General features: G+C 43.4%; 1 protein-coding gene across 1 annotated transcript in view; it reads left to right on the top strand.

Annotated features, from left to right (window-relative positions):
* Positions 1-24,681, top strand: part of LOC113580060 (voltage-dependent R-type calcium channel subunit alpha-1E) — a 95,330-nt gene that overhangs the window by 12,659 nt on the left and 57,990 nt on the right. Inside the window, 3 exon segments of the mRNA XM_035522043.1 lie at positions 15,610-15,713; positions 16,269-16,427; positions 22,470-22,660. Coding sequence (XP_035377936.1) covers positions 15,610-15,713; positions 16,269-16,427; positions 22,470-22,660 — 454 coding nt within the window.

Genomic DNA, 24,681 nt, shown 5'->3' with positions numbered 1-24,681 from the left:
GGTGTTTTTGTATTCTCACTGAATTTCAGAATGGATGAATTTGATCTGTCAACAATGTTCCACTTTTTGACATTAAAAACCTCAATAGTTCATTGGCCTTCTGCATGGAAGCACCATCCTGTAAAGTCTGAAGGCATGTGCTTGGATTGGAGCTGTTCAGATGTTCCAGTTCATTGGAGAATTCCTCCAGCGCCTGCTGTTAGCTGTGACATGGATAATAAAAACCCACAAGCCCATTCGTCCTTGCAGGCCCATGCCTTTGTGTTTGACGTGTGAGTAGCTCCTTCCTGTTCTGCACAGTTCTGGCACACGTTATCTCTGTCTATGAGATTATCTGGAACTTTACTTTGGCTTTAACAGCATTCCTGGGGGAGCCTTGGGTGTGTTTTGTGGGTTAAAAACATTGAACTCATGCAGCCATATCTTTGTCCTCGTGGCCGACGCCCCCAAAACATAGATATCGATGTGTTAATTTAACAGTTCTTCAACATGACTGAAACACTTTTTTAAAATTGTCCTTTATTGTGGCCTTTTAGCTCTGGGTAAACTCATCAGTGTGTATTCACTTTCTAACAATGTACCATACGTTTGATTTTGGCACATCTAATGTTTTGCATGTTGCTGATTGGCTCATTTTTTTTCTGCCTCATGATGGCCTGATTTATTAGTACTGAGTCCAAAAGCAGGTGTTGCTTACAGCCTGTAGTGACAGTGTGCAGACAGATGGGGACAGTATAAAGCCAAAAGGTTCACGTTTATATTTGTAGACATGCACGGTTGTGCACATAATATCGTACCGCGTTAAGTTTTTTAAATGCAGAATGTAGGGGCGACACCACTGCCATTTTGAGTATGTGAATGTTTTTGCTCTTCACTACTATGGCGTCGTCTTGGTTCTTTATCTCTCATTTATCCAAATGTACATCCTCAGCAGTGTGTGTGTGTGTGTGTGTACATGAAATAGAGATTAGCTCATTGTGGTGGCTGGGTGGAGGAGGTTGATGGTGGTGGTGGTGGTGGTGGTGTGGGAGGGTGGATTGCCAGTCCTGTCTTAAAGCCTGTTATCAGCTTCCTCAGGAGTCCACTCATTTAAATGCAAATGTAGTGTTTGCGCACTCAGGCCCAGCTACAAGGCAACAGGCAGAGCAGCTAAAGGGAGACGCTCTCCTCATCACTGCTGGTGTTAATAGGTGCTTCTGTCTGCTCGTCACCCAGACCCTTCATTAGCAGAATGCGCTCACTTCACGCTGGCCTCAGAACAGGCTACTGCCAGCTATTTAACCATCCACTCTTACATACAGGACACTACACATGAGGTCATGTGGTTAAAATAAGTGAGAGAGGCAGTTCCAGAAGATGCTTTCATGCTGGTCTGCTGTTATGTTCAGTACTGCTGTGGGAAGGGGGGCTGGTGTGAGTGAACGGTGAATGTGTGTGTCGCAGACTCCTGGGGTGTCAACACTCTGACGGAATAGACAAGTCGTCCTCCTCTCCACGGACTCTCAGTTCTGATGGGCCTTTACTCTCCTGCTATTTTTAATCAGCATGGTGCTCGGAGGGACAGTGCTCTAATGGAGGGGGTGAGAGAACGAACGAGGGAGCAGATCTGCTGTAAGCTTATTCACAGCCTGCTGTCGATGTGGGAGGTCCTGACAGACCAATAATGGGCAAAGTAGAAAGAAAGGGGAGCAGTAAGACAGGTAGGGGAGCAGTAAGACAGGTAGGGGAGCAGTAGGACAGGTAAGGGAGCAGTAAGACAGGTAGGGGAGCAGTAAGACAGGTAGGGGAGCAGTAAGACAGGTAGGGGAGCAGTAGGACAGGTAAGGGAGCAGTAAGACAGGTAGGGGAGCAGTAAGACAGGTAAGGGAGCAGTAAGACAGGTAGGGGAGCAGTAAGACAGGTAGGGGAGCAGTAAGACAGGTAGGGGAGCAGTAAGACAGGTAGGGGAGCAGTAAGACAGGCACCCTGGAGCTAGTGTAGAAGGCAAAAGTTGCTGTTCTGTTGTAGTTTCCATATAAATGTTTGTGTGTATGTGTACGTGTGTGCATTTGATGCGTGCATGTGGTAATTACAGTGTCTTTTTGTTACCTGCTCTGTTCCGAGGTGTGTGAGTGTTCGGTTTGGTTGTATTATTTCTAAGCTGCAGAGACAGGGTTGTAAACTACATGAGCACGCTTTAAATGACAGTTTTACTGTGGATGGGATTAAAAGACACCACAGACTAACCCTGTGACAGCAGCTACTATGACATACACTGTTGGAGCGTACACATGGTTACTGGTTTGAGCAGTGTGTGTGTGTGTGTGTGTGTGTGTGTGTGTGTGTGTGTGTGTGTGTGTGTGTGTGTGTGTGTGTGTGTGTGTGTGTGTGTGTGTGTGTGTGTGTGTGTGGGGTGGGCTGGGCTGGGCTGGTTTGACCACTGCTGTAGCTCGCATGATCAGATGACCTCATACTATCACTCATATAAGAAGGGCAAATCAGCTGTCTGTCTTGTTGATATGTGTGGGCATCTGTCCTCTGAGGCTACATAGCAATGATTGCATGTATGTTTTGGTCCATGGTTTAACACCTGTGCTAGTAGTCATCTGAATCACATCAACATGTTGTTTTATTCATTGAGCCTGTTGAATTACTACCTTGGTGAATTAAAATTCATTAAACCTTGTGAAGCTGTTTATTGCGGAGGATTAGTTATTAGTTGCTTATGTAAAATACTTCCACCTAAAGTGAAAAAGGAAAGGTGTACAGAACTGATAGCCATTCAATTCAGAAAAGAAAGTTTCTTACCCAGAGTGCTACCTGTTCGTAGTTAGATTGTGCTGGGTGCAGGGTGTTTGTAGCATGTTTGTAGTGTGATTGATTATAAGGTGTTTGTAGGGTGTGCTTTTAATAGCTGGGTGGAGGATCGGGTGCAATACCTGCACCCTGTATTCTGTAAATGATTTATTATTCTGTTTGAATATTTTCTTAATTTTAACCTTGTTTTCTAGCAGTCATGCATCAGGATTAGACAGAGGTGTGTGTGTGTGTGTGTGTGTTCATGCATGCGTGTGTCAGTAAGAGAGTGTGATTAGGATATGGGGCTAATGTGCTGACAGTTATTGAAGTTGATGAAATCAAAGCAAGTTCTTTTTGCTTTGTCTGGTCATGTTTCAGGGCTAGAGTAGGGGTGTGGGTGTGTGCATGGCCATGTGGCAGGGTTAGGTAGGTGAAGGTGTATGTGTCTGGTCATGTTTCAGGGCTAGAGTAGGGGTGTGGGTGTGTGCATGGCCATGTGCCAGGGTTAGGTAGGTGAAGGTGTATGTGTTTGGTCATGTTTCAGGGCTAGAGTAGGGGTGTGGGTGTGTGCATGGCCATGTGCCAGGGTTAGGTAGGTGAAGGTGTATGTGTTTGGTCATGTTTCAGGACTAGAGTAGGGGTGTGGGTGTGTGCATGGCCATGTGCCAGGGTTAGGTAGGTGAAGGTGTATGTGTTTGGTCATGTTTCAGGGCTAGAGTAGGGGTGTGGGTGTGTGCATGGCCATGTGGCAGGGTTAGGTAGGTGAAGGTGTATGTGTTTGGTCATGTTTCAGGGCTAGAGTAGGGGTGTGGGTGTGTGCATGGCCATGTGGCAGGGTTAGGTAGGTGAAGGTGTATGTGTTTGGTCATGTTTCAGGGCTAGAGTAGGGGTGTGGGTGTGTGCATGGCCATGTGCCAGGGTTAGGTAGGTGAAGGTGTATGTGTTTGGTCATGTTTCAGGACTAGAGTAGGGGTGTGGGTGTGTGCATGGCCATGTGCCAGGGTTAGGTAGGTGAAGGTGTATGTGTTTGGTCATGTTTCAGGGCTAGAGTAGGGGTGTGGGTGTGTGCATGGCCATGTGGCAGGGTTAGGTAGGTGAAGGTGTATGTGTTTGGTCATGTTTCAGGGCTAGAGTAGGGGTGTGGGTGTGTGCATGGCCATGTGGCAGGGTTAGGTAGGTGAAGGTGTATGTGTTTGGTCATGTTTCAGGGCTAGAGTAGGGGTGTGGGTGTGTGCATGGCCATGTACCAGGGTTAGGTAGGTGAAGGTGTATGTGTTTGGTCATGTTTCAGGGCTAGAGTAGGGGTGTGGGTGTGTGCATGGCCATGTGGCAGGGTTAGGTAGGTGAAGGTGTATGTGTTTGGTCATGTTTCAGGGCTAGAGTAGGGGTGTGGGTGTGTGCATGGCCATGTGGCAGGGTTAGGTAGGTGAAGGTGTATGTGTTTGGTCATGTTTCAGGGCTAGAGTAGGGGTGTGGGTGTGTGCATGGCCATGTGGCAGGGTTAGGTAGGTGAAGGTGTATGTGTTTGGTCATGTTTCAGGGCTAGAGTAGGGGTGTGGGTGTGTGCATGGCCATGTGCCAGGGTTAGGTAGGTGAAGGTGTATGTGTCTGGTCATGTGCCAGGCTGGGATCCGCTGTTGACCCTAACACTATTCCAGGTGTCCTTGAGTCTCACTGTTGCACTTTAGTGTACTGGCGTTTTACTGTTGCTCCCTAGTATCCTGGAGTCTCTCTGTTGCCCCCTAGTGTCCTGGAGTCTTACTGCTGTACTGTTGCAGAATAAGAGGATCATTTCAGTGTTGTGCTGCAGACCTAGAGAGACTTGTTTCCATGGCAACACATTATTGTGTTGTTCTTCCCTCTGACAATATAAATGGCATTCTGCAACTAGAGTTGCACCAAGAAACATTAAAACAGCAGTTCAGCACTCTCTGTCCATTCATCTCGTGCTCTCTCTCTCTCTGTGTGTGGTTACCATGCAGTCCTTTCTTGATGTAGTGTATGGCTGAGTGAGGTCCCTCCTGTAATTTTGGTGTCAGTGTGGCAGGACTGATGACCACTGACCTTTATACTGTGGATTTTCCAGGTGAGCAGGGTTTAGTACTTACAGAAGTAAGTTACAGATTGTTACAAAGGTGTGTGTGTGTGTGTGGGGGGGGGGGTTTCCAGGTGAGCAAGGTTTGGTACTTACAGAAGTAAGTTACAGATTGTTACAAAGGTGTGTGTGTGGGGGGGGGGGGGGGGGGGGTTTCCAGGTGAGCAAGGTTTGGTAGTTACAGAGGTGAGCAGCAGGGATTGGTAGTTTTAGAGGTGAATTATGGGAAGTTACAGAGGTGACTGTGGATTTTCCTGGTGCGCAGGGTTTGGTAGTTACAGAAGTGTGCAGCAGGATTTGGTAGTTACAGAGGTGGGTTACAGGTAGTTACAGAGATGGGTTACAGATAGTTACAAGTTAAAAGTAGATACAGAGGTTAGATGCAGGTTGTTACGGAGGTGAGTGTGGGTTATCCAACTGAGCAGGATTTGGGAGTTTTAGAGAGGAGTTACAGGGAGTTACAGAGGTGAGCAGCAGGGTTTGGTAGTTTTAGAGGTGAGTTACATGTAGTTACAGAGGTGACTGTTGGTTTTCCAGGTGAGCAGGGTTTAGTAATTAAAGAAGTGTGCAACAAAGTTTGATAATTACAGAGGTGACTTACAGGTAGTTACAGAGGTGGGTTACAGGAAATTGCAGAAAGGAGTTACAGAAGTGAGTTACAAGTATTTACAGAGGTGGGTCACAGGTAGTTACAGAGGTGAGCAGCCAGTGGGTGCAGAACGGGACTAAGGATGTGTTCATGTTAACACATGAACATGACTGAGCAGGTGTTCTTCACACATGTATTAAAATATCTACAATTTTTCTGGATTATGACACACAAAATTACTTTTGTGCATCGAAGTACCTGGTGATTCTAGAATAATCATCTGGGGTCAGGCTGGGGCCAGTGGTTCTCTTAGTCCTGCTTGGTAATTCAACCCTTTCTACCTTTTTTTTCTACTTTTTAATCACTTTTATATACTTTATCTTTCAAAAATGTGTAGATATTGCCATGTTTTTACCATCACATAAACAAAATAGACAATGAAAAATGTATATAAAAAGTCAAGCATTTCATTAAAGCAGAAGTCAGTAGGATTGGCCCTCCCCCTCCCTCTCCTCTGTATTCCAGCTCCACCTCACAGCCCCTCCTAACACAGGAGGCTCCTGTGGATATTGTGCTGTGGATATGTCAACATTGCTGGCCAGCAAACAAGCATAAGTAAATCTTGTAGACGTGAATCTTGTTTGGTAAATTAACTACCCCAAACATATTTCAGTGCTTAGACATTTTATTGATGACAGAAGTGCTACATTAGCAGTTAACCACTCATGAGAACATTTAGCTGTGAGAGCACAGGCACACCAATATCAGGGAAGCCATCATACTGATATGACTAAAACAATGGTAACCAGTAGCCTTAGCATCGGGAACAAGCTAACGTTAGCCTGTCCAAAACATCACAGTAAAGGGCAGTTTTTCATTGATTGTGGTTTATCCACCATTGCTTCTGCAAAGTTCCTGAAACTGCGCACTGACTGTGCTTGTGCGAGGGGGAGCAAGTGTGTGCTTGGGCAGTGATTGACACTCCATCAGACACTCCTCATGGCTCTGACTGGTTGCTTTTATACAGTGATTGACACTCCATCAGACACTCCTCCTGGCTCTGACTGGTTGCTTTTATACAGTGATTGACACTCCATCAGACACTCCTCCTGGCTCTGACTGGTTGCTTTTATACAGTGATTGACACTCCATCAGACACTCCTCCTGGCTCTGACTGGTTGCTTTTATACAGTGATTGACACTCCATCAGACACTCCTCCTGGCTCTGACTGGTTGCTTTTATACAGTGATTGACACTCCATCAGACACTCCTCCTGGCTCTGACTGGTTGCTTTTATACAGTGATTGACATTCCATCAGACACTCCTCCTGGCTCTGACTGGTTGCTTTTATACAGTGATTGACATTCCATTAGACACTCCTCCTGGCTCTGACTGGTTGCTTTTATACAGTGATTGACACTCCATCAGACACTCCTCCTGGCTCTGACTGGTTGCTTTTATACAGTGATTGACACTCCATCAGACACTCCTCCTGGCTCTGACTGGTTGCTTTTATACAGTGATTGACACTCCATCAGACACTCCTCCTGGCTCTGACTGGTTGCTTTTATACAGTGATTGACATTCCATCAGACACTCCTCCTGGCTCTGACTGGTTGCTTTTATACAGTGATTGACATTCCATTAGACACTCCTCCTGGCTCTGACTGGTTGCTTTTATACAGTGATTGACACTCCATCAGACACTCCTCCTGGCTCTGACTGGTTGCTTTTATACAGTGATTGACACTCCATCAGACACTCCTCCTGGCTCTGACTGGTTGCTTTTATACAGTGATTGACATTCCATTAGACACTCCTCCTGGCTCTGAATGGTTGCTTTTATACAGTGATTGACATTCCATTAGACACTCCTCCTGGCTCTGAATGGTTGCATTTATACCACTTATCTTCTTCTGCTTTAAGTGATCTACCTACCTACCTACCTACAGTAGTGTGATCATCAAATAAATGTAAATATTAGACAAAGATAACACCAGTAAACACAAAATGCAGTTTTTAAATGAAGGATTTTATTTTTAAGGGGAAAAAAAATCCAAAATCCAAATCCATGGCCCTGTATGAAAGTGATTCCCCCCGTTAAAATATAAATGAACTGTGTTTTATCACATCTTGGGAAAGCTGAGTTCATTTCCTCTAGCCACACCCAGGCCTGATTACTGCCACACCTGTTCTCAATCAAGAAATCACTTAAATGGGGCCTGCCTGACAAAGTGAAGTAGACCAAAAGATCCTCAAGATGTTATGCTGTGAGCCAAAGAAATTCAGGAACAAATGAGATATATCAGTCTGGAAAAGGTTAAAAAGCCTTTTCTAAAGCTTTGGGACTCCAGCGAACCACAGTGAGAGCCATTATACACAAATGGCGAAAACGTGGAACGGTGGTGAACCTTCCCAAGAGTGGCCAGCCAAACAAAATTACCCCAAGAGCGCAGCGACAACTCATTCAAGAGGTCACAAAGACCCCATGACAACATGCAAAGAACTGCAGGCCTCACTTGCCTCAAAGGTCAGTGTCCATGACTCCACCATAAGAAAGACACTGGGTAAAAATGGCCTGCATGGCAGAGTTGATGAAAACCCCTGCAAAAAGAACATAAAGGCTCGTCTCAGTTTTGCTAGAAAACATCTTGATGATCCCCAAGACTTTTGGGAAAATACTCTGTGGACTGGCAAGACAAAAGTTGAACTTTTTGGAAGTGTATGTCCCATTACATCTGGCATAAAAGTAAAAGGAACATCATACCAACAGTAAAATATGATGGTGGTAGTGTGATGGTCTGGGGCTGTTTTGCTGCTTCAGGACCTGGAAGACTTGCTGTGGTAAATGGAACCATGAATTCTGCTGTCTACCAAAAAATCCTGAAGGAGAATATCTGGCTGGCCATCTGTTCATGACCTCAAGCTGAAATCACACTTGGGTTCTGCAGCAGGACAATGATCCAGAACACACCAGCAAGTCCACCTCTGAATGGCTTAAGAAAAACAAAATGAAGACTTTTGAGTGGCCTAGTCAAAATCCTGACCTGAATCCGTTTGAGATGCTGTGGCATGACCTTAAAAAGGCGGTTCATGCTCGAAAACTTTCCAATGTGTCTGAATTACAACAATTCCGCAAAGATGAGTGGGCCAAAATTCCTCCACAGTGCTGTGAAAGACTTCTTGCCAGTCATCACAAATGCTTGATTGCAGTTGTTGTTGCTAAGGGTGGCCCAACCAGTTATTAGGTTTAGGGGGCATTCACTTTTTAACACGGGGCCATGTAGGTTTGGATTTTTTCCCCCCTTAATAATAAAAACCTTCATTTAAGAACTGCATTTTGTGTTCTTTGATATTTAAATTTGTTTGTTGATCTAAAACATTTAAGTGTGACATTGTGTTCTGTATTTACAGATAATACTTATTCAGATTGCTGTTCAACCTGAAAACAAGGTTTAGTGTAACAATCATTTGTCTTCTGAAATTATTATTTTTACATCGTTGACCAGAGCAGTATGACATCTCCATTTTTCTCCATGTTAAAAATCATAAAATATTCTGTCATAAATATTGGTGACTTAGATAATGTGCTTGTTTACTGGACAGAAAGCAGTCAGTCAGGAAGACACCTGATGAGTGCTCCAGCAGTGTGGAGATAGACACCCTGTTGCTGAAGTGGAAAACAGTGACGATTCCCTATTTGGTAGGAGTCGGAGAACAATTGAGATGCATATTTTCCAAAGACTGCATCTCGGTTACTTTTAACCCCAAAACACGCTATGCTTCGGTCCATCCCAAGGATCATGTCCCCCTGCACAAACAAACCAATATAGTACACGCTGTCAAGTGCCTATATTTATATTGGGGGAAACCAAACAACCACTGGCAAATCGTGTGGCACAACATAGAAGAGCACCCTCGTCAGGCCGTGACTCAGCACCCTCGTCAGGCCGTGACTCAGCACCCTCGTCAGGCCGTGACTCAGCACCCTCGTCAGGCCGTGACTCTGTTTTTCACCCACCTACAGGCCAGTGATCTCTCCTCAAGAATGAACATTCTGGACAGAGAGGAGCAATAGTTTGAATGGGGAGTCACAGAAGCCATTTACGTGAAGAGGGTACATCCATAAACTTGTGTCCAGATGAACTGAGTCAGCTTTCTTGGAGAAAGCAGTAAAATTTTCTAGCATAGTTTTGATTCACTGTCGGTGTTTGGTTTCGTATGGTGTTTCATGAGAGTAGGTTCAGATTGATCAAGAAGGACTCCGTATAATTGAGGTTTTAGATGTGTGTTTAGGCTGCAACAGTGAGTGTTTGGTGCTTGGCATATGTTTTTGGAGTATTTCACTGGATGCACGTATGTGTGTGTGTGTGTGTGTGTGTGTGTGTGTGTGTGTTTGTGTTAGCTGTGTGTGTGTCCGGTGGTGGTGTAGGGGTGTGCGTTTGGGGTATATTGTATATTATGGGTATGTAGTGTATTATGACTGTTTTGGGTTTTGTACAATCTTTAGAATCTGCTAATATAATGACTTAGAGTTTACCATAATCCTAATACTGTGAGTGTAGATTGAGATCTTTAAAATACAGCATGCGGAAGCTGCTCAGTCCCACTCTTGATCTGTGAATATGGGATTTATATTTGATATATATGATTTTAAATACAGAGCACCTTATGGACCTGAATTTCAACTCACTCACTTATGTTTATCATAAAATCTCCACAAAGGGACATTACTGGCAGCATGTATGTATTTACTTCATTATATTCAGCGAAAAAACTAAATCAACCCTTACATAAATTCACATAAGATATCTGTTTACTGTTAGAAATTGGTTCTAAGTGAACAGTACTTCAGGTTCGATCTCCTCTGTTACCCTCTGCCCTCCGTCCTCTGTAGCCGGATCCGGGGAAGTCAAGAGACACTGACACCAGGGTAGTCAGTCAAGAGCGTTCTACTCTATTGAGGAAAGCAGAGTATATATGTCCCATATCTACTATCTAATCTACAGGATGACGGGGAAAAGTGAGGCATCTTCTAAGGGTCTACGTAGAAAGGAAAGAGACAAGGTTAGTAAAGATTAGATGTTCTCTGCATGAACGAGCCACGAGCTGTTCCCGTTCCTGCCATGAGCCACTGCTGTGCTTAGAGAGAGAGAGAGAGAGAGAGAGAGAGAGAGAGAGAAAGAAAGAGACAGGGAGGGGTAAAGGAGACAAGAAGAGGGAGTGGATGACCTCGGGTGACCAGCTCGGGCGACCAGCTCGCGGTCAAGCCGCCATGTCATGGATGATGAGCAGAGACCTTGCGTTGGGTGCCTGAAGACAGAAAGGCTCCAGTGTCTAACATTTACCTGGCTACTTGTGTATGATTTTTTGGTCCTAAATTTACTATTTGCATGACTGTATTAACACACACATACACATCACACTCAAACCTGACTCAGTGACAGATTTAACAGACTCTTTAAACCGATGCCTGGAAGTAGTACACTTATCTGATCATTTCCTATGTTATGCAACTTTACTGAATAATCCAAGTCTGCTGAGTAGGCTGTTGTGGACATTTGAAATGTGTGTGATTTCTAAGACTTTATAAGCTACTAAAATCACATCTACATTTGAAGAAAACTTTTTTTAAATTTTTAACTGGAAGGGCTGTTTAGTTTTTGTTATTCATAAAAAAAAATACAATATATATCTGACATAACTAGATGGAGAATATTTTAAGATAATAAAGAATCTATCCTAAGGATTAATTAACTTTTGTCCACATTATTTCCCTGGCCCACACACATCAGCTGGGTTATCGAACATGACTGGGAGCTGTGGAGAGAGGAGGTGTGTTAGACTGAGGGGAGCTGTGGAGAGAGGAGGTGTGTTTGGCTGAGGGGAGCTGTGGAGAGAGGAGGTGTGTTAGACTGAGGGGAGCTGTGGAGAGAGGAGGTGTGTTAGACTGAGGGGAGCTGTGGAGAGAGGAGGTGTGTTTGGCTGAGGGGAGCTGTGGAGAGAGGAGGTGTGTTAGACTGAGGGGAGCTGTGGAGAGAGGAGGTGTGTTAGTCTGAGGGGAGCTGTGGAGAGAGGAGGTGTGTTTGGCTGAGGGGAGCTGTGGAGAGAGGAGGTGTGTTAGACTGAGGGGAGCTGTGGAGAGAGGAGGTGTGTTAGACTGAGGGGAGCTGTGGAGAGAGGAGGTGTGTTTGGCTGAGGGGAGCTGTGGAGAGAGGAGGTGTGTTTGGCTGAGGGGAGCTGTGGAGAGAGGAGGTGTGTTTGGCTGAGGGGAGCTGTGGAGAGAGGAGGTGTGTTAGACTGAGGGGAGCTGTGGAGAGAGGAGGTGTGTTTGGCTGAGGGGAGCTGTGGAGAGAGGAGGTGTGTTAGACTGAGGGGAGCTGTGGAGAGAGGAGGTGTGTTTGGCTGAGGGGAGCTGTGGAGAGAGGAAGTGTGTTAGACTGAGGGGAGCTGTGGAGAGAGGAGGTGTGTTTCGCTGAGGGGAGCTGTGGAGAGAGGAGGTGTGTTTGGCTGAGGGGAGCTGTGGAGAGAGGAGGTGTTAGACTGAGGGGAGCTGTGGAGAGAGGAGGTGTGTTAGACTGAGGGGAGCTGTGGAGAGAGGAGGTGTGTTAGACTGAGGGGAGCTGTGGAGAGAGGAGGTGTGTTAGACTGAGGGGAGCTGTGGAGAGAGGAGGTGTGTTAGACTGAGGGGAGCTGTGGAGAGAGGAGGTGTGTTAGACTGAGGGGAGCTGTGGAGAGAGGAGGTGTGTTAGACTGAGGGGAGCTGTGGAGAGAGGAGGTGTGTTAGACTGAGGGGAGCTGTGGAGAGAGGAGGTGTGTTAGACTGAGGGGAGCTGTGGAGAGAGGAGGTGTGTTTGGCTGAGGGGAGCTGTGGAGAGAGGAGGTGTGTTTGGCAGAGGGGAGCTGTGGAGAGAGGAGGTGTGTTAGACTGAGGGGAGCTGTGGAGAGAGGAGGTGTGTTAGACTGAGGGGAGCTGTGGAGAGAGGAGGTGTGTTAGACTGAGGGGAGCTGTGGAGAGAGGAGGTGTGTTAGACTGAGGGGAGCTGTGGAGAGAGGAGGTGTGTTAGACTGAGGGGAGCTGTGGAGAGAGGAGGTGTGTTAGACTGAGGGGAGCTGTGGAGAGAGGAGGTGTGTTTGGCTGAGATCCTTGGAGAGGTGGTAGAAGGAACTCAGTGATGAGAGAGCTGGGTGTGGGTGAAAGGAAGGTTTAGCTGACGGCTTGAAGTGCTTCCACGGTGGGAACAGGAGCGAGGATGACTCAAACGAAACAGTGACTGCAAATGGCAGCCCAGAGTTGTGTGAGCCCAGCCTGGGCTATAAATGTTCTGTGTGGTAGCTATGCTGTGTGCTGTAGTGCTTATGAGTGAATTATTACTGTTGCCCTGAACTATTAATTAATATAAGCAAGGCAAGTTTATTTATAGAGCACTCGCAGTCATACACTACAGTCATTCAGTACTTTATAAATAAGTAAATACAAAGAAACAGCTGTAGGGGAATAAATAAAACAAATATGATTACAACAAATAGAAATACAGAAGATGGTCGTCTCTCAGTCATGGAGAGGATATCGTTCTTCGCATGTATTACAGATAGCTATAGCAAAAACAGTCCCTCAGTCTTTGAGAGGATATCGGACTTTATTCAAACCCTGAAACACTCCTACAACACAGTCTTCTCTCAGGGTAATATGGTCTTCTCTGATTAGAAATTATTTATAATAATAATTCTAACAAATTGAAACTAATCCAAAAACACAAAAGAATATATCATATAAAAATATAAACACATAGCTCTATATTTATGTTCCATTTCTGTCCTGTCTCTTTTCTGACTATGACAAGTAGCTCAGTGTTTGGTCTTTATCCCTGATGAATAATTGAACTTCTGGTGTCTTAATCATTTATATGCCATCTGTCAGAGTCGTGGCTGTGTGAACTGGTAGCCCACAGCCAGGCAGAGGTGCGTAATTAATTACTGAAATGCAGTGTGACTGACGAGACAGACTACAGGAAGCACCACCCAGTCTACATGGGGGTGTGGCCTACTGGAGTGGCTGTGATAATTGGATGGCTTGGTCAGAGAGGTTAGTCACACATGGGTGGATACTGTATGAAAATCTATTGATCTTCTGAATGCATAAGACAGCGAGCATGGCATTGTTGTGATTTGTATTGTGGTTTAAATATTGATGGATGGTATATCAGTATAGTACTGAATACTAATGCAGTTCTCGAACTTTTTTAGTCTGGGGTCACGTGTGTGGACAGTCTTTGGTATGCTATAGTACTTTAATAACGGTCATAAAGGTGTAGATAGAGTGGTTGATTCTGCTGTAGTCAATGATTCATTTTCATTAAACTGACTATATTATCTGGGTTTAGGGTCAGTGTATTACATTTAGCTGATCTTCTTATTATTAGTCAAGTACCTTATCCACTGAGATACCACTGCCTACTGGGATAGCTGGGTTTAGGGTTAGAGTCAGTGTATTAGCTGGGTTTAGTGCTAGGGTTGTACATCTAGGGTTAGGGTTAGCTTGAACAAAATTAATTAAATGAATCAACTTTTTTCTTTTTCTCAGTGAGGAAGTAGAGCTCAGGGTATTTTCTGTTATGAGTGATTTCATTTCCACTCCTGTGCTGCTATTTTAATTCCTTTCTCAGGTCTTAATTAAAATGGCTGACACCTCAATGGCTTCACACTCTGTGCAGGACAACATGGCTGCCGCAGTGGTTTTGGGCCTGTAGCTGGTGCTGTGCTGCACAGTTGGAACAGATAGTGGTGTAGCAGCTAATTGCTTCCATTTGCACATTTTCCAATAATAGCTTTGTTTAAGCAAACACCACCAAGTGCATATGTTTTATGAGAAAAGGCCAAATGCTTTCTTCCTCTATTTGTGATGAGGCAGTCATAGTCTGATAAATCCAGAGTGTAGTTTGTAGTATATTTGTATATTTGTGTGTAGTGTTTATTGGCTAGCATGTCTCTGGTTGTGTAGTCTTAGTACCATTAGGAAAAAGCTATGTTCAGTCCTACTGCAGCTGTTTGTGTGTGTGTGTGTGTGTGTGTGTGTGTGTGTGTGTGTGTGTGTGTGTGTGTGTGTGAGATACTTGAGAACCCTATCTCAGATGTAAATAGCTGAGTATATACACTATATATTTCAATATAGTTGAAATATACATTAAATTTCATATCCTCCTTTCATCTCTAAGATATTTAAAAAGCTATAGATGAGACACTAAGCTAAAATTGTGTCTGTAATACACATTTAATATTCTGATAAAAATGTGGCCCTTATTTCAGTGTGATACAATAGCAGTAAAGGTAAATGACTGATTATTGTCCTCTGACCCATGCTACAGCTCTCATTATTCAACCAGACAGGCTACACAACCTCATTTTTCAACCAGACGGGCCACACAACCTCATTATTCAACCAGACGGGCCACACAACCTCATTATTCAACCAGACGGGCCACACAACCTCATTATTCAACCAGACGGGCCACACAACCTCATTATTCTACCAGACGGGCCACACAACCTCATTATTCTACCAGACGGGCCACACAACCTCATTATTCTACCAGACGGGCTACACAACCTCATTATTCTACCAGACAGGCTACACAACCTCTTTAGTTTTAGGAAAATTTAACTCTTCTGCTTTATATCCTACCTTGCTGAATGAATTATCACTGTTAAATATCGCCCTTTAGAATAAAAATAAATCAGATTAAAATCTATCTGAAGTTTTAACTTTAACCTTAATCTTAACTTTTAAGTCTAAAAAAGCTTGAAGTTTATTCAAACCTAATCATTATTTTTTCTTTTTCATAAAAGTGTATATCTGCAGCTATAGGAACAGAGTTGTAGTGAACTGAGCTGTTGATGGCCACTCATGAGTTTGTTGACAGTGGAGTAAGGGGTCTACCTGTACTGCTTTCTAAAAATAAACTAATAAATAATTAATAATGCATTTTAAAAAACGTCTAAACCCTAACTAACTTGTGGTAACCTAAACCTGACCTTACGCCTAACCTTAACTAGTGATATGTATGTATTAAGTGTGATTTGTGTTGTTAAGAGTGTGTGTGTGTGTGTGTGTGTGTGTGTGTGTGTGTGTGTGTGTGTGTGTGCAGGATTCTGGCTACTGCAGGAGCCCATATGAACATCCCAGTGGATCTGCGCACACTAAGGGCAGTGAGGGTGCTGCGGCCACTCAAACTGGTTTCTGGTATTCCCAGTACGTCTAACCTCTGGTTTCTGTTATTCCCAGTACGTCTAACCTCTGGTTTCTGTTATTCCCAGTACGTCTAACCTCTGGTTTCTGTTATTCCCAGTACGTCTAACCTCTGGTTTCTGTTATTCCCAGTACGTCTAACCTCTGGTTTCTGTTATTCCCAGTACGTCTAACCTCTGGTTTCTGTTATTCCCAGTACGTCTAACCTCTGGTTTCTGGTATTCCCAGTACGTCTAACCTCTGGTTTCTGTTATTCCCAGTACGTCTAACCTCTGGTTTCTGGTATTCCCAGTACGTCTAACCTCTGGTTTCTGTTATTCCCAGTACGTCTAACCTCTGGTTTCTGGTATTCCCAGTACGTTTCCACTCTGCAGCAATACACCACCAAGCAGATGTCTGGTTAACAAGCATGAGGGCTTGTTAATATATTTTAATAAATATTATATAAATATTTCATGAAATGAGATTTTTTTTCATTGATATTGAATTAATGTGTGTGTGTTTGTATATATCTGTGTGTGTGTGTGTGTGTGTGTGTGTGTGTGTGTGTGTAATCAGGTCTACAGATTGTTCTGAAGTCCATCATGAAGGCCATGGTGCCTCTGCTCCAGATTGGTTTGCTGCTGTTCTTTGCAATTCTAATGTTCGCCATCATCGGCCTGGAGTTCTACAGCGGACGTCTTCACAGCACCTGTGTACCTGAACCACACATACGTGGTAAGGCTTACACACACACACACACAAATGCACGCACAGACACACACACACACAACTGCGTACACACACACAAAGGCACTTGTATTCAGTTTTATTCTATGCTTGTTTCTTTGCCAAAGTGGTGCAGGCTGACAGGTATTATGTGCCTGCTTGCTGTCACCTGCCAAACCTTTATTTACACAGTAAGCTTTGCTTAATGACAGTTCTTTACACACACACACACACACACACACACACACACACACACACACACACACACACACACACAATAGAGTGTGAAAGAAGAATACAATTGCTTGAACCTTATCCCTTAACCGATGAGAACGGGACAGACTGAGCTGTGAAGAGGCCAGAGGTGCAGGTGTGAGTTGCTGCTCTGGCAGGGAACCATGTAGTTCCAAGAGCATGCCATGATGTTAGCTGCCATGGCTACTCCCACCACTCCCAGATGTCCCCTGCTGTAGTCCACCACACCTCCACCCCAGACAACTACTCTCTGTTGCCCTTAATGAACATTCTCTTGTAAGATGGGTCTCAGATACATGCAAACCATCAGAACAAGACTAAGACCTATAGAAAATTGGACTAGACATTAATTGCTTATTGGTTCTTTCTTTTTTTTCTTAAAATTGTTATTATTGTGGTGACTGTTGTTGGCCAGAGAAGGATGGGCCCCCTCTTTGAGTCTTGGTTCCTCTCAAGGTTTCTTCCTCGTGCTCTAGGGAGTTTTTCCTTGCCACTGCCACCCTTGGCTTGCTCACTGGGGGCTTGGACTTGGACATTTGTAAAGATGCTTTGTGACAACATCTGTTGTAAAAAGTGCTATATATATAAATTTTGATTTGATATTACCTGCAATATAACAAACACATACTGCTAGCTTTACTAATGTGTTTTGCATGTGCTAGAAGTCAAAGCTCATTTATTTAAGATGTACAGAAGCCTTTTTGCATGTCCAAACAAAGTCGCACCTGAGCTGCAGGTATTGGCTCCTCTCACTTCATGAGTATTCGTTTTAGGGTGTTGGAATCATGAAAAGCTAAATTAGGGAGCAGCTTGCTCAAATTTACAACTTGTGGAGATTTACCTACATGAACTGGAATTATGCCAAGGAGAAGGGACAATTAAGCAAGGCAAGTTTATTTGTATAGCACGTTTTATACACAATGGCAATTCAAAATGCTTTACACAAACAGTAGTATGAAATAATAACAAATCTTATTACATCCTGTGATCAGGAAGAAAAAAAGAACATTTAAATAAAACCATTAAATAGAAAATGTAGTAGTAAAAATAAAGTAAAAATAAACTTATTTAAATAGCAAGGCAAAAAAGAAGTTAAGAATGAAATCATTAATTAAAAGAGAAAACATACTTTATACATTCAGGGACTAAAGTGCAATAATAAAGTAGCAGAATAAATTTGTGCCTAATGTACAACAGGAGCTCCACTTGGCTGTAATCATCCAGTGAGAAAGCCAGTGTGTAAATCTGTGTGTTGTCTGCAGAACTGTGATAGGAAATTATTTTGTGTTGTAGAATTTGGCCTAATGGGACCATATATGTATATTGAATAAGAGAACCCAGAACTGATCTCTGGGGGATTCCACATATTATGCTTATTTGATGCCTTCTATGTCTTATCTGGTTCATGTATGCCGATCTTGACGAAGTAACCCCTGCCATCTAAATAAGACCCAAACAATTTGAGGGCAGTTCTTGATACTCCTACTTGATTTTCCAACCTCTCCAGAAATAATCTGTCTCTGCAATCTACAGTGTCAGATGCAGCTTTAAGATCTATCAACACTATGACTGACATTTTACTAGCGTCAGAATTCAGGCTTATGATTTATACCATATACCAGTACCTTTATGAAAGTCAGACTCCCGACTGGAAATTGTCAAGATGGCCTTTTACATGAAAAAATTGGTTAGTTGGTTATACACCATATTTTCAGTTATCTTAATCTTAAAATGAAGATTTGAGGCATGTTTGTAGTAGTCCAGAAAAAAGTGTCCAGAGTTTCTTTTTCCAAGAGTGATTTATGAAACAAGGCAGGATCAGGCAGACAGTTGCAGACAGTCGCATTTTTAATAACAAACGGATAAGTCAGACAACAGGCCAAGCTCGAAACCTGAACAGTATGACTACTGAACCAAATTAACACCAGGAGGGTCAGTCCAGGTGAAAGCCAGAAAAAAATACCCACACAGTAAACAAATCTAAAAACCAGTAGTCAGTACACAAAAAGCATCAGTACACATAAGAGCCACAGAGGCAATATAGTGCAACTGGGGCAATACTTCACAATGTCAGTGAAGTACACAGAGTCATTATAAGAAGTTTAAATGAGGACCAGATGAACCCAATCGGTACTCCGGGGAAGATCGTCGCATTAGGCGATTGCTGGGTGTGGAAGGCCACCTGACTCCCCTGGGAATTCTGGGAAGTGGAGTGCAGTCCCTGAGTGGTATGCTTCTTCGATAGGGTTATGGGGCCTAAGCACTGTGTGAGACTTAACAGCAGCTGTTTAGTGATTTGGGAAATATGCCTCATAAGAAAGATCAGCAGATCAGCAAAGCTGCTGGTCTGGACAGAATTTCAGGTCTTATTTTAAAAACTTGCAGTGAACAACAGATACAACAGATCCACTGAGGATGCTATATCGAACACACTTCACATCACTCTGGCCCATCTGGACAACAAAAAACACCATGCAAGGCTATTATTTGTGGATTACACCTTGGCATTTAATATGGTCATCCCATCCAATCTGACCCAAAAACTGCTATATCTGAGACTCAGTGCCAACCCCTACAACTGGATCCTGGGTTTCCTTATCAACAGACTGCAGCATGTATGAACTGGCAGAAACTTCTCTTCCACCCTGACCCTCAACACTCGCACTCCATAGGGCTGTGCTGTGAGCCCACTGCTGTATGCGCTGTGCAGACGTGTGTCCAGATACAGCTTCACCATCATCAGGTTTTCTGATGACACCACCATTGTGGGCTTGATCACCAACAACAATAAGATGGTCTTTGGAGAGAAGGTGAAGTTCCTGGCACAGTGGTATAAGGACAACCCTTAGCTCTTAATGTCACAAAAAAAAACCAAGGAGGTGGGTATTGACTTAAAAAGAGATGCAGTTCATTCAACCAATTACATCTGTGAGTATGCTGTGGAGAATGTCAGCAGCTTCAAATTCTTTGTAGTCACCCTCTATGATAACCTCAAGTGGGCAGATTACATAGTAGGGACCCTTTCTACCCTGTCCCCGTTGAAGTAGAGCGGGTCAGGGTCTGGCCTATCCCCTTTGATGTAAAGTGGGTCAGGGTCTACCCTGTCCCCTTTGAAGTAGAGTGGGTCAGGGTCTGTTTCCTGAAGTCAATGATGAGTTCTTTTGTTTTTGAAGAGTTGAGGATGAGGTTGTTCTTAGAACACCACCTTGCTAGTCCTTGGACTTCATCCCTGCAGGCTGTCTCGTCTTCTCCCAAAATAAGTCCTACCACGGTCGTATTGTCCACAAACTTCCCCTGGTGTTCAAGATGGGATGGTGCAGTGTGAAGAGCAGTGGAAATAGCATCATCTGTAGACCTGTTTGCTCTGGATGCTAACTGGTGTGGCCTGAATGTGAATGGGAGACTGGCTTTGATGTGCTGCAGGACCTGTCTCTCAAATAACTTTATAATGACTGGAGTGAGTGCAACCGGACAGTAATCGTTGAAGCTACTGATAGCTGTCTTTTTTGGCAGTGTGATTATCATGGCAGACTTCAGGCAGGGTGGGATGATGGATTTGGACAGGGACAGGTTGAAAATCTTCATGAAGACTTCTGAGAGCTGGTCTGCACATTCTTTCAGCACCCTTCCTGACACGCCATCAGGGCTGGCACCTTTCCTTGGGAACACAGCTTTGAGCACATGTCTCATCTCATGTTCCTGTACAGTGGAAAAGTGGCTGTTGGAGCTTGGTGGAGTTAGTGTATCTGTTTCTGCAGTCTTCACATCATAGCGGGCAAAGAAAAAGTTAAGTTCATCTGCCAGTGAGGCGTTTCCAACACTGCTCATGTGGTTTCAGGTTGTGTAGTTTGAGGGGTGTTGGATGCCCTGCCACACCTGCCATGAGTCATTTTTGGTGACGAGTTCCCCAGTCTTCCTCCTGTAGGCTGCATTTGCCTCCCTGATGTCCATCTTCAGGTTGGCTCTGGCAGTGCTGTATAGGTCCCTGTTACCGGACCTCCTTTGTCATCCAGGGCTTCTGACTGGGAAACACTGGATGTGTTTGTTGACATAGTCAACACAGTTCTGTATGTTGCAGAGTACAGCTGATGACATTATCAAAACAGTTCAGTATGCAGCCGAGTACAGAAGACGTGTATACCTTCAAGTCTGCATCTTCAAAGATGTCCAAGTTTGTCCTTTTGAGCTTTTCTCCTGAGTGAAGTGTATGCAGATATTAAGAGACTGGATCTATGATCCAATTAGCCCCGGTGTGGTATTGGTGGTGTTCTAAAGCCGTTTCAGGTGTTTGAGGCCTTATCTAGTGTATTTCTCCCCAGTTAGCACATTTGATCTTCTTTTCGAATTTCGGGAGAAAAGGAGCAAAAACAGGAGCCAGAACTGGAACAGAAACATGAACCAGATCAGCAGCCAGAACAGGAGCTGGTATTGTAGCAGGAGTTGGTCCTTGAGTAAGGATAGGAACAGGAGCTGTGGTTGGAGAAACGACTACAGAGGATGTAGGATCCGTAAAGGGAGACCAAGGAGTCCATGAAGGCAAGAAGAGGCTCTAGGCACTCCAGTGGCAACAGGTGATTGAAGATGGCGATACTCGCTCCTGGTTCAGGGTTTAAGATCTCCAAAATACGGGATACAAAGCTGGTGGCCCCTTTGGTGCAGGACACTGGGAAGGCTTCCTGTACAGCACTGGATGAGGTGACGTTCTCCACAGTGTGTACTCCACAATGTGTGCTAAATTCTTGTTGCTGTGGAAAACCATTTTCCTCCAGTGATGGAGCCTTTGTTCCCTGTATGTGCTCTTGGGTGGTCATTCTGTAACACAGAAGGTGATAAGAGGCCGAATGCAAGTTCTGTATTCATATTCATTACAACATCCCGTAGTCAAAAAGCCAGTAGACAATTATTTAAATCCAGAAAACAATGGCTTGAGAGAACTAAAACAATTAAAAACAGGCAAAGTAGATACATATGCAGTAAATGGCTACCTGCAAAAGACCACAGCTACATATCCAAGTTCATATATAGAACAGTGAAGGGTGGGAATAACAAAACAAGAGACTTGGCAGTGACAAAAAAACAACACAACAAAACCACACGGCACTACTGGGAAACCATGTGAGATGGGGGGGACCGATGACTGTATAGAATGACATGAATGTATAAAAGATGACAGAATGCATATTAATGTATTTTAGTCCGGGGAAGGTGGGGTAGTTGTCAATGAATTCTCAAAAAAGAAAAAAAGAGCTCATTTGTTGTATGATTGAATTAACTTATATTTATATAGCGCCTTTCAAGAAACCTAAGGTCATTTTACAGTTAACACACACAGCTTTTTCATCCAATCACACAGCGTACTCTCAACCAGAAACCTCAGCCCCCTGGAGAGAGGACAGCAACCAGGACAGAGCACAGTCCACCACTGGACATGCAGACACACACACTAACACTAGACATGCAGACACACACAATCATGCACCCACCTACCAGGACAATTTTATTTGGGCTAAAATGTTTTTACCTAACCTCCATGTTTTTAGACCATGTGGGGAATCTGCAGTTCCTGGAGGAAACCCTGGTGCTGAGAGGCAGACATGCCACCAAGCCACCATGCTGTGGTATTCAGATCAGTGCTTGAAGACCTGCCTTGCCCAGCATTTGAACCGATTTCATTCAGTGCATTGGGCAGATGTTGCTAGCACGCTGCTCCACCGGGTGGACTAGAGGAGCAAGTAAAAACAAATGAACAGATGACACGGCTTTCTGTTTGACCTGCATATGTCTGTCTTCCTGTAGTGAATGAGACCGTGGCTATATGGGAGTCTGAGTTCCCCTGTGGAGTGAGACAATGTCCCTACAAGTACAGATGCAGTGACACCTGGATCGGACCGAATGATGGCATCACACAGTTCGACAACATCCTGTTTGCAGTGCTCACTGTGTTCCAGTGCATCACGATGGAGGGCTGGACCACTGTGCTCTATAATGTGAGTGCAGTTCCGCAGAGCTACTCTGTGAGAGTGGTTTTTAAACACATGCAGTGCAAAAGTCTCAAACTATTAGTCAGTGTATTTCTCAGGACACGTGAATCTGTAAACAGCTGTTATGGTGTGTTATCATATGTTATGTGCATAAGTGTGCTATTGTATGGTCTGTGTAGGTTTGTCATCATATGGTGTGTGTAGGTGTGCTAATTTAAGGTATTGTGTGTAGGTATTCTATTATATGGTGTTGTGTAGTCAAAAGACGTTACATTCTCTGTTTCTTCAAGCAGGTGTCACTCAAACAGCTCATTAGTTTGATATTATTTATTTATGCAGCTATGTTTGTAAATTCCTATCAAGCATTTCTCAGCATGAATAACTGAAGGGGTCTCAGAGTTTAATGTTTTATCGGCATGTATGATGGAGATGGCAAAGCACTGTTGTTGATCAGTGGATGAAATGTAGCACTCAGCTGGACATAAAAGACCAAATAAGTCAGTCATATTAGGCAAGGCAAGGTTTTGATATACACTTTACATACACATTGGCAATTCAGAGTGCTCCACAGACATAGATCTTAGAATATAATAAACATTGTTTTTCTATCACCTCAGTAAAAAATTAAATCATTCCAAAAACAATTTATTAAAATAAAATTATAGTTGTTTAAATTGAAAACTAAAGTCAATTTACAGAAATAAAATGCAAATTTAAATAAAGAGATAAAAGTTGAATTAAAACAAATTTGATTAATAAAAGATGCAACATGCATAAAATTAAATTAAACAAAATGTGGACATGAAAGATAATAAAAAATAAATAGAAAATAAAAACAGAATAAATGAAGAACTTACATAAATAAAATTGCACTGTAGTGCTTAACAGTGCTACAGGATCTGAGAGAACAGTATTTAACTTGAGTTTACACCACTCTACACCAGTAAGTCCAATAATAGACCAATAATAATACCTTAAAGTTAACTCTGTAATGTACCTTAAACATTAAAATTAACTCTAATATACCTTAAAATCAACTATGTAATTTACCTTAAAATCAACGCTGTAATATACGTTAAAAACAACTCTGTAATATACCATCACATTGAAAATTTGAGTGGACTGGTTGGCTATTAGCAACAGTGAGCTAATATCTGAAGATGAACACAGAACATTCTACATAATTTTAAACCATTTGACTTAAAAAAAAAAAAATTAATTAAAAGCATGACGAAAGAGACACTTGCACCTATTTGTTATTTAAATACTTTTTCTGCACTGATTCTGTTTTTGGTTCTTTGATTCTTTGGTCTTTCTTTAGCTGACCTTAGATCCAGGTAACAATAACTGTCTTAACTGTCACAAAATCCTCTAAGCGTTACTCAAAAAGCACTCAATTTTTTTTTTTTGTAGTAGACCTATCAATACAAAATGGAGATGTTAAGAAAAACATGAACATGAATGACGAGACAGTCCGTCTGACATATACAGAGCTTAGGGTTCGACGTATGCTCACAAATCAGAGGTTAGTTCAGCGCACTCTGACATTTCCTCCCTTTACGTCCATTCAGTGAGCCGAGCAACTGGTCTCACTGCTCACATCATGTTGTCCCTGGTGAAGGTCTGTTATACCTATTACATCACTGTTACAACTGCACATCATGTTGCCCCTGGTGAAGGTCTGTTACACCTGTTACATCACTGTTACAACTGCACATCACGTTGCCCCTGGGGAAGGTCTCTCCCAGTACTGCTGGGTACCAAGTGCGAGTGTCGCTAGCTGCCATATCCCAGCAATGCTGTAAATGTCCCAACACTGTAGCTACAATATCTGATACAGTCTAGCCACAGTATACGATTCAGTATAGTTACGGTATCTGATACAGTATAGATACAATATCTGATGCAGTATGGGTACGATATCTGAAAAGCTGCCAGCTGAGTGCTAAACCTACATTACTGTTATGTGAGTACTGTGGTTAGAATTTTGTACACAGCGTTTAGCAGCTTGTACATTAGGAGACAGA

The sequence above is a fragment of the Electrophorus electricus genome, chromosome 23, assembly GCF_013358815.1.
Source record: "Electrophorus electricus isolate fEleEle1 chromosome 23, fEleEle1.pri, whole genome shotgun sequence".
Taxonomy (NCBI): domain Eukaryota; kingdom Metazoa; phylum Chordata; class Actinopteri; order Gymnotiformes; family Gymnotidae; genus Electrophorus; species Electrophorus electricus.
The sequence above is the reverse complement of the archived record's forward strand: the minus strand, read 5'-3'. Positions and strand labels throughout refer to the sequence as shown.